Raw genomic sequence first — 11263 nt, 5'->3', positions numbered from 1 at the left:
GCCGTGTGGCGGGGCTCTCCCTTAGAGATAGGGTGAGAAGCTCTGCCATCCGGGAGGAACTCAAAGTAAAGCCGCTGCTCCTTCACATCGAGAGGAGCCAGATGAGGTGGTTCGGGCATCTGGTCAGGATGCCACCCGAACGCCTCCCTAGGGAGGTGTTTAGGGCACGTCCAACCGGTAGGAGGCCACGGGGAAGACCCAGGACACGTTGGGAAGACTATGTCTCCCGGCTGGCCTGGGAACGCCTCGGGATCCCCCGGGAAGAGCTAGACGAAGTGGCTGGGGAGAGGGAAGTCTGGGTTTCCCTGCTTAGGCTGTTGCCCCCGCGACCCGACCTCGGATAAGCGGAAGATGATGGATGGATGGATGGATATATATATATATATATATATATATATATATATATATATATATATATATATATAAATGGGTATTTCTGTCTGTCATTCCATTGTACATTTCCTTTCCTTTTACGGAAGGTTTTTTGTAGAGAATAAATGATGAAAAAAAGATTTATTGAACGGTTTAAAAGAGGAGAAAACAGGAAAAAAATGAAAATTTAATTTTGAAACATAATTTATCTTCAATTTTGACTAGCTAATTTGAATCTTTTTGAAAAAATTGAAAAAGGAATTTATGGATCATCATTAGTAATTTTTCTCGATTAAGATTAATTTTAGAATTTTGATGAAATGTTTTGAATAGGTTAAAATCCAATCTGCATTTTGTTAGACGATATAACAAATTGGACCAAGCTATATTTCTAACAAAGACAAATCATTATTTCTTCTAGATTTTCCAGAAAAAAAATTTCTAAACAAATTCAAAATACTTTGAAAAAAGATTTAAATTTGATTCTAAAGATTTTCTCGATTTGCCAGAATATTTTTTTTCATTTTAATCATAAAAAGTTTGAAAAAATATTTCACGAATATTCTTTGTCGCAAAAACAGAAGCTAAAATGAAGAATTAAATGAAAATGTATTTATTATATTTATTATTCTTTACAATAAAAAAAAATAACAATATTTGAACATTGATTTAAATTGTCAGGAAAGCAGATGAAGGAATTTAAAAGGTAAAAAGGTATATGTGTTTAAAAATCCGAAAATATTTTTTAAGGTTGTATTTTTTTTCTAAAAATGTCTTTTTGAAAGTTATAAGAAGCAAAATAAAAAAAAATATGAATTTATTTAAACAAGTGAAGACCAAGTCTTATATTTTCTTGGATTTTCAAATTCTATTTGAGTTTTGTCTCTCTTAGAATTAAAAATGCCGAGCAAAGCGAGACCAGCTTGCTGGTAAATAAATCAAATTTAAAAAATAGAGGCAGCTCACTGGTTAGTGCTGCTGTTTGAGATATTTTTAGAACAAGCCAGCGGGCTACTCATCTGGTCCTTACGGGCTACCTGATGCCCGCGGGCACCGTGTTGGTGACCCCTGGTCTAAAGCATTTGCTTTCGTCTTCTCTAAAGGCTCAATATGAATTAAAAAAAAGAAATGTAATCACGTTTGCCCCTCTCTAATGGAATCTCATTATGCCTGCACTCTGTCCAAACATCCCTCCTTCCCCACATCTGTCAAAGAAAAAAATAAAAGCAACTATTTTAATCTTTAAACGCTAAACAAGCTTGAACTCCTGCTGTCGCCTTCATTTTCTGTCTAAGAGCATATACTCGTGCGCCTAAATATTTCATCACAGGCGCCCGATAACACTGGCTAAGCCGATGGATAATCAAAGGGGAGACCGCATGCGGTAAAGTTTGTCTGACATATTTCCTGTCTGCTGATTAATTCTGTATGCATCCATCACAGTGGGATATCTTGCTATAGTGTGTGTGCTCTCACAATTCACCAAAAAGCAACGTGTTGACAATGGAAGCTCGCAAAGAAAGCAAATGTGTGTGCGCGTCCATGGTTGAGCAGTTTGTGGTTGTTATAAGGGCAAGGTGGCTTAATGTAAATTAAAAAGCACCGCCTGATCCCATTTGACCCTCCCGCCCTCGCTGTTCACAGCCTTAATGCGACCATTTGCTCTGAGGTACTAACCCCCTATAATTCAATTTGTCCAAATAAATGAGTGCCAGACGTTTCATACACTCTCGCACTTCAAACCTTTCTCTCAAAGGGATCCTAAAATAAAGAAAAGACAGTAGTTACTCAAGTCAAACACCGTTCTCCTCTGTCTCGAGCACGTTTTTTAACCTCTTTCATCTGTAAATGAAAGCGAGCAATTATTGCAAGGTGCCAGTATCATATTATTATGTTGGCCCCGGTCCCCTAGATAGTCATCAATCACCCTCAATCGAGCTGTCACCGGTAGGCAGAGATCCAGCTGGAGTGCACTGCAGGGAAAGGAGAGAAGAAGAGATGGTGGTGGATGAGGAGAAGCGAAAGGAGGAGTGGAGGAGGGGGAAGTACATCATCATTAATTTGAGGAGTGACCCCCAGGGCCTTTCACATGTCTCAACTGGGGACTCTAAGCAAGCACTGAGTATAAACTGCATGGGTCAGAAAGCCTGACTTTTGGGGGCGCTAACCAGTTTGGAGATTGCCAAAACACACACACATATATAAATAAATATATAATCTACATGTATAGACATATTGATAGATAGATTTAGATTTATTTTAGCATGCAGCTATAAAAAAGTACAACATTAAACAGTTTCAAGTGGGTGTGAGTTTTCCTTGCCCTTATGTGGGCCTACCGAGGATGTCGTAGTGGTTTGTGTTGTGGTTTGTGCAGCCCTTTGAGACACTAGCGATTTAGGGCTATATAAGTAAACATTGATTGATTGATTGAAAAAAGGCCCACCATGGGGCCCAAAAAAATTGGGAGTGCCAGCACTCTCTGATAGAGCGTGAAAATATTATTCAATGTATGTGTCCATGTGGCTTTCCCGTCTTATTCACTAATCACTGTTTTTGCCAATAAAGATTAAATGTTTTATGTTTGTCCATCCTTGGGGTGTCTAAAGTTTTTGCACTAGGGGCTGCAGGTTGAAAAATTAAAGGGTGGCTGACCATCTTCATGTTTTTTTACTTTCAAATCCAGTACAATGTGTCATGTTTTTATCTTTAGATGGTGGCGACTTGTCCAGGGTGTACCCCGCCTTTCCCCCCGATTGTAGCTGCGATAGGCGCCAGCGCCCCCCGCGACCCCAAAAGGGAATAAGCGGTAGGAAATGGATGGATGGATGCCTGCACGCCTTCTTCGTTTTCTTAATACTCTCAACATTTCAACCCGTTCTCCTTTTGTTTCACCTGTTTGATCTTTTATTCCACTTTTATCTTTTTTGAAATGTTTTCGTAGTATTTTTAGAATGCGTCGTGGGCTGGTAAAAAAATAATTCCCGGCCGTTTCATGTGTGTATGTTTCACCTTGCTTTTATACTTGTAAAAATAGGATTTTTAACCATCAAATGTGTTTTGTGCTAATATATTTGAGATTTCTGGAACAGATTATTAAAATTTGCATTATTTCTTATGAAAAAAAAAATTACAAAAAAATTCTTTGTTTTTTGTACAATTCTGTCTTTTCCTGACATTTTGGAACTGATTGCTATTGAAAGCTGTATATCAGCTTTTTTGTTACTTTATATAGCCCTAAATCACTAGTGTCTCAAAGGGCTGCACAAACCACAACACAAACCACAACGACATCCTCAGTAGAGGCCACATAAGGGCAAGGAAAACTCACACCCAGTGGGACTCACACCCAGTGGGAGGTCGGTGACAATGATGACTATGAGAAACCTTGGAGAGGACCGCATATGTGGGCAACGCCCCCCCACCGCGATCCTCTGATGAGCCTGGCAAATATTATGTAATTCAAGAGAGAAGTCATCACAAAGTACACCCCCTTATCGCTGTCTTTCCCAATAAAGGTAAGATTATGTTTAATGTTCATTTATCCATTTTATTTGTGGCGTGGCGCATTTGGCAGAGTAGCCGTGCCAGCAACCTGAGGGTTCCTGGTTCAATCCCCACCTTCTACCAACCTCGTCACGTCCGTTGTGTCCTTGAGCAAGACACTCCACCCTTGCTCCTGATGGGTCGTGGTTATGGCCTTGCATGGCAGCTCCCGCCATCAGTGTGTGAATGGGTGAATGCGGAAATAGTGTCAAAGCGCTTTGAGTACCTGAAAGGTAGAGAACCGCTATACAAGTATTAAAAAAAAAAAAAAAGAAAAATAATATAAAAATTTCATATTGTGTTCTGTTGAAATGTTTCTCTGAAAATGTGCATAGTGTTCATTTGTGTAGGTGTCCGAAAAGGATTAATTGGGTTTGCATTTGACTTGGTTTTTGTACACTTGAACCTTTTTTGAACGGACTGTTAATGAAAACCAAGGTGCCACTTTACATATATTTGCATATTCATGCGCAATTATTGGACTGTTTTTTTTTTTTTTTTCAATTAATCAACTTCCTGAGTAACTTCCCCTGTAAAACAATGCACTTACGTATCAATTGTTGTCCCCCCTTGGGGAGGAAAAAAACACATTAAAGTTACAGTCTGATCTTTTTTTTTTTTTTTTAGACTGAGCAGTGCGTGACGTCATGGCCACAGCCTTTTAAAACAACCCGCATCTGCTGCCGACTTCTTTTGATACTACTTTTTTTTTTTACAAAGCAAAAATATGTAACCGACAAAAAAAAGTTATGAGCCTTTTTTGTATGTATCCGTCGGATATGTGATTTTTAAGTCGCGCTGCATGTTTATACATTTCCCGAGTAAAATTTATATATTTTTTATTGTTTATTGTTTTTGAAGTGGCGGGGAATTTTAGACAAATTAAACATGCTTCTGTGCTTCGCCTTATAAGCATCCAAGGAGCTGCGCTTCCCAATCAATTGGTACAGTCAAGCAGCAGCAGGCAGGCAGCAGCGGCGGCGTCACAGTGGAGACCCTCAGTCTCGCTTCATTTCTGGATATAGGGGGACATCTCTACAATGTCATATCCACAATTAGGATATCCATATTCGTCTGCTCCACAAGTAAGTCCATGCATGTCCGTCTAGACTTTCAAAAGATTGATCTTAATCGATTTGACTTGCTTTTGCACGCACTTTTTTTTCCACGTGTTTCTTTTACTCTCTTTTTGCGGCTGCAAAGGTACGACACAGGAGTTGTAATTGTAGTAAGAAATGCATTGTGCGTTGAATAGAAAGGACAATGATCACATGACAGCTCGTCCTGCACATGTGGCGTTTGTGCGTGTTTTGGCTCCGAGCCACCAGACGAAGCCTATAATGCATGTATCAGTTGTGTTTATTAAGTTTGCATGTGCAGAAAATGTGACACTTTTTTTTTTTTTTTTGTCAAATTGAGTGATGAACTTTTCTCTCCCTGCAGTTCCTAATGACAAGCAACTCTCTGACCACTTGCTGCGAGTCCACTGGCAGATCCATCGCCGACTCCGGAGTGGCCGCGTCCGGCCAGACGCCCGTCTACTGCCCGGTGTACGAGAGCCGGCTGCTGGCCACCGCCAGGCATGAGCTCAGCTCGGCCGCTCTGGGGGTGTACGGGAGCCCCTACACCGGCGCTCAAGGATACGGCAACTACGTTACTTATGGAACAGACGCCTCTGCTTTTTACTCGCTGGTGAGAAATCTTGCACTTTTTTTTTTTGGGCATTGATGGATGGAGCATGCTGCTTAACAAGGCTGCTGCATGCTGCACGTCCTTATCACTTCCCATAGGTTTGCAAATTCATCCATTCAATGTATTCATGCGAGTAGAATGTGAATTTGTGTGAAATGCTTTGCTTACTTTCATGCATCAATAAGAATGTTGGTTATGGTTATGATACTAGTTTATTTCAAACACGCATACAGTTGCAATGTAGTACATCACTTATGTGTTAGTTTCTCACTGTCTGAAAAGGAGTAGAAACAGATGGTATATCCTATATTTGAATAATATTAAAAATTGAAAAAATATGAGGGACAAATCAATGACAGACATACATTATGTGGCATCTGAATGAGTTATAATTTAGTTTAGTTTATTATTTCTTCGGTGGTCAACAAAATATACAAACAGTTGCACATTCATAAATTGACAATGTTGCAGACCGAAAAGGGTTTAGGCTGAAGTTGAACACTATAAACAATGTCAAATACAAGATGAGCTTCCTAAAAATATGAAATTTCCTTTACACGGCATGAATACACTTTGTACACAATATAAACACTGTTCAATTATATACACAGTAAAGACATGTAAACTATTGTGATTTGTTGCTTCTATAATAGGTGTGAAATATACTGTACTTTAGTTACTTTTTCTATTCAGATGGTACAAATATAATGCCTCTTCTTTTACATTTACCTCTTTTTAAGACATTCTGCATGCATACTGTAATATTGTGTTGATATTTTACAATCCTCCATCACATGGTTCCATCAGCTAAAGCTGTGACCCTTTGCAAATGTTAACAGTACTTAGTGTGCACCAATTTTTACTAAAAAAGTCTGAATATTTTTAACCGACTAATTTTTTTCATTATTTAGGGTACATTTGACACAAAAGATGCCACCGCCTCTGCACATGCAGGAATAACCCAAGCGACAGCCTACTATCCCTATGATCCAACCTTGGGACAGTATCAGTATGACAGGTAACAACTTTATTTGTTTTGGTTCCCTGGAATCGTAAAAAAAGAAGCATGATCGTGCAATATAAATTGTGTGTAATTACAAAAGTTATGTTATTGCATAGCAAAATGTCACCGGGTTTGAAAACTTTAGAAATAAAACACATGTACTTTTACCAAGTGTGGTAGTATGTACACGAAGCAGTTTGTAAAAAAAAATAAAATAAAAAACTTAGCCCTTTGATTTACATTTTCAAAAGCTGCTTAAGTGTAATATTTAAAAAGAAAAAGTGCCACTTTTTTGCTTTTCCTTGTGCATACTTTCTCAAGAGGTTTCAATTGGTGAAAGATGTTTGGTGTTATTGTATGTTTTACAAATGAAAACATGAAAAACTAAAACATCGCATTTTATGTGTGTATATTTCAAAGTCACTTAAAAGTTCTTGTTCTGGGGTAAAGTTTCTGCGGCTTGTGTAGTACTGCAAAAGAACAAGGAGGCCTACAGCACTGTCCCTTTATTTGTCTGTCTTTTTGCCATTACACTTCATAGAGCAATTTTACAGTCTATTTTATTTGATGGAGAACCAAATGGGATGAGACAAAAGGTGCAGCCCGCTTTTTTTGATTCCCTGAGCAGTGTTTGACCTGCACTAAGCTATGCAGAGCAATAAGGCCTCATATAAAAGCCTCCCCAGAGAGGATTTTACAGCTCTCTGCTGACCGACTACATACACTGTGCATTTTAAATGCAGGGATCGTATGTGGGAGTGCACTTTGAAATTGTCTAGACTGTGCGCTGCTCCTTTAAAAATTGGATTATTTCACATTCTATAAAGTTATGGATGAAAAATGTTCAGTATTTGCCATTGTCATTACCGCACTCAGGGTTGTAGGATGGTTTTGAGGACACTAAAGTGCAAGCCGTAACTGCTCTGTTTATAGGCAATCATAACGTGCTCGGAAATCAAGGAAGTGGAATATAGTTCAAGAACAGATGTTTATGTCTTCCCCTTAGATTAGTTCAACAAACCGCAACCATATAAAACATTTAATATCGTCTGGCACCACTGACAAAAGTACTGGGTGCATTTATGTAATTTTCCAGCTGTAAATAGCCAAATCACACCTTGGTTATGCATGTGCATGCATTTCATTTTGATATGATCTCATGATGTGTTCTTCTCACGGGCAGATATGGTTCCATGGATGGAGGACCAAGGCGGAAGAACGCCACACGTGAGACAACCAGCACCCTGAAGGCCTGGCTGCAGGAGCACAGGAAGAACCCTTACCCCACCAAAGGCGAGAAGATCATGCTGGCCATCATCACCAAGATGACTCTAACACAGGTGTCCACTTGGTTCGCCAACGCCAGGAGGAGGTTGAAGAAGGAGAACAAGATGACATGGCCGCCCAGGAATAAGGGTTCAGAGGAGAAGCGATACGACGATGACGATGACGGCTCTCAAGAGGAGCCGATAAAAAGCGAAAGTAATGAAAATGGTCAGTGTCTCCGCAATAGGAGAGGTTTGGCTTTTATTCGAAACAGTTTAGCAGAACTCATAGAAGGGTTTGTGTTTTGTTTCACAAAGATTTATGTTGTATCCGATCAAGTGTTTAGTTTTAACAATGAGGTTTTCTTTTTGGAATGTTGCCTTTTATTTATTTATTTTTTGCAAATGTATCATAATGAATCCTACAAAAACTAAAACTAACATGTATAAGTGAGTTTTTATTTGATTTAATTTTACACAACTTATTTAGAATGCAATATAATATTAAAACAATTATTAATGCATTAAACAAATAAAATGTTGTAGGCTTTATCATCGAGGGTTTTTGCTCAAAATTATTCATGCCATTTTGTGTTGACTATTAACATTTATGAATAAGTAGATCGATAAATATGTAGTATTTTCTCAAAACATTTGCGATGCAATAAAAATATGTCGATAGTTTGTTTAACTTCCACATAATATGCACATGCAAGCCAATGCACAAACAGCCAACCCAATGGAGCTCAAGTTGCTGCCCGTTTTGCCCTGCATAGGAAAAGTGCTCATTTCTGCTGGGGCCCACATTGTTTTCACGAATCCAAGTAAACAAATGACAATAATATAAAGTCCAAGTCTTAAAATATAAAGTCTACGTTGTTTGTTGATCCAAAGAAATATGGTTTTGCTTTTCCAATTTGGAGGGCGAGAGGAAATAAATCATGTTGCTCATCGATTATGTAATGTTTTGCATTTGAGTTGTAATAATTATCAAGCAAATTACTCAAAAGAGCTCACAAAATTATTTTTTAATCAATGTGAGCATGTATTGGTTATAATATTCATTGAAAAAATTGTGGCTGTGATTATTATAATGTTATTAATTTTAAAACTGATTTTCCCCATTGGTGCCCATTTTTTTTCCCAGGCCTTAGCACCTGCCCTACAACATGTCTGTGCACGTTCCTGATTTTTGCAGCCATAATGTTAAAGATTAGTTGGCGTTCGTTAATATCGATTATGCACTCACTGCACGTGTGCTTAATAAAACAAAGTGGATTAAGTTTGAGTGGAAATGATTTGATCTGATCCCCCCCCCCCCCCCCCCTGCAGACAGTCGAGGTCGATCCAGTAAAGATCTCCAGCTGAGCGACCTGGAAGATTTCGACACCCTGGAGTCCGAGAGTTCGGAGTGTGAATTAAAGCACAGATACCACATGAACCCTCACATGACGACCACCGGCGACTGCCCCGCCGAGCACCTCATCAAGGACGTGTCTATGAAAATCTCAGGTCCCGTTTCCCTCGCTGCAGGGGAGCAGGACTTGAGCAAAAGTTGCCTCAAAACGAACCAGGAGGAGCCCAAGTCGTGTTACAGCCAACAGCCGCAGCATCACATATTAGACGGGAAACCCCGGATCTGGTCTTTGGCGCAGACTGCGACGTCCTTGGTCCAGACTGAGTATCCGTCATGTATGTTGCGGTGCCAACCCCCGCCCCCCTCCTCCCTCAGCCCGCCACCTGCTGCTACCTCGCCGGCCTCCGGCTTGGACCACAGGCAGGACTCGCCCGTCACCACACTGAGGAACTGGGTGGACGGGGTCTTCCACGACCCTTTGTTTAGGCACAGCACTTTGAGCCAGGCACTGACCCACACCACCGTCTCCTGGAGCAGCGACACCCCAAAAGGACCCCTCCTGGATGCGGAGAAGAACAGCCCTGGGGGGCTCCAGCAGAACCAGGAGGGGTCCAAAGACAGTGCAATGACTTTCCCCAAAAACATGAACAAACTCTTCTGCTCGTAACAACACCAAGTTGGACGCTTTATTTTGAAAGGACGGATTCATCTCGTTGTCTGTTACATCCTGTAACATAATTGAACTGAAATTTCGTTCACATGTTTTTTTTTTGTTTTTTTTGTTATCAACGCACGCACACACTTGTATAATAATAATATGTTTACATATTGGGAAAAAAAAATCCCCGAGGTTTACAGTATTTATTTATTTGACTTTATTTCGTGTTAGCATGCATAAATACCTTAAATAATTTGGAAATCACTATGAAATAAAAAAGAAAAAAGAAAATGGGTATCACGGAAGCACAGCTTCAACATTGTTCATTGAAAATAAAACTAAATGCCTTTTTTGGGGAGAGCTAGGGTGGCATTCCTTTAGCGTTGCTGTCCAGGGTGCTGGAAACTAATATGATTTTGACAGTGCATCTCAATAAATGGTTTCGTGGAAAAAAATATTTTATTTTAGTAGTTCAATAGAAACTTATATATATATATATATATATATATATATATATATATATATATATATATATATATATATATATATATATATATATATATATTTATATATATATATATATATATACATATACATATATATATATATATATATATATATATATATATATATATATATATAAATATATATATATATATATATACACAAAACATTTGAAATAAATAGTGTTGATTTGGAGCTAATAAAACACTGTATTCAATATCCTGGACTGTACAAAATAACTGATTTGATATATTTGAACATTATTTTTACAGCAGAATATTGTATGTAAATATACTGTACATTTCCAACAAATCCCTTTATTTCTTACATCATTTAACTTCAAGTATTTGCCAGTAATTTACTGTGAATTTATCAAATTTAATGCTTTCAACATTTTCCTCAGCCTGATTTAAGTGTGAATTAAACTCCTGAAATTCAAATTTATTGAGTTGCACCTTTATTTGCATCCTTTTAGATTTTTACAAACATATTGCTATTATTCGAAATAGAATTAATGCATTAAATATTGTTTTGTATCAGTTTAAAGCACACAGGACATCCCGTCATGTCAGATATGCATCCATGCTATCTACACAGGCTGTAATTGGGATGTTGCTGGACATATTTCACAGCCACCCTCATCGATTTCCCCTTTTTACCCAAACAACTCAACCTGGTCCATGATGCAGCTGTCAAACTGCTCACTTATTCACCATGCATTCATTAGTTGGAGGAAAGCATCATTCTGACACTTTCCCCTCGCTGAGACAACATCCACAGCAGAAAAAAAAAAAAAAAAAAATCTCCCCTGGAAAAAGTGAAAGGTAGCCACTCACGTCGTCGAGAAGTGAAAAGGGCAAAGGAAG

At 38.7% G+C, this 11263-nt stretch overlaps 1 protein-coding gene across 1 annotated transcript; it reads left to right on the top strand.

Moving 5' to 3' along the window:
- The first annotated feature begins 4626 nt into the window (after positions 1-4626).
- irx4a (iroquois homeobox 4a) lies at positions 4627-10364 on the top strand. The gene is made up of 5 exons (XM_061916191.1): positions 4627-5003; positions 5362-5610; positions 6522-6628; positions 7797-8107; positions 9211-10364. The coding sequence occupies exons 1-5, from the start codon at positions 4959-4961 to the stop codon at positions 9900-9902; spliced, it is 1404 nt and encodes a 467-aa protein (XP_061772175.1). The 5' UTR covers positions 4627-4958; the 3' UTR covers positions 9903-10364.
- The last annotated feature ends 899 nt before the right edge of the window (positions 10365-11263 follow it).

The sequence above is a fragment of the Nerophis ophidion genome, linkage group LG11 (assembly GCF_033978795.1).
Source record: "Nerophis ophidion isolate RoL-2023_Sa linkage group LG11, RoL_Noph_v1.0, whole genome shotgun sequence".
Taxonomy (NCBI): domain Eukaryota; kingdom Metazoa; phylum Chordata; class Actinopteri; order Syngnathiformes; family Syngnathidae; genus Nerophis; species Nerophis ophidion.
The sequence above is the reverse complement of the archived record's forward strand: the minus strand, read 5'-3'. Positions and strand labels throughout refer to the sequence as shown.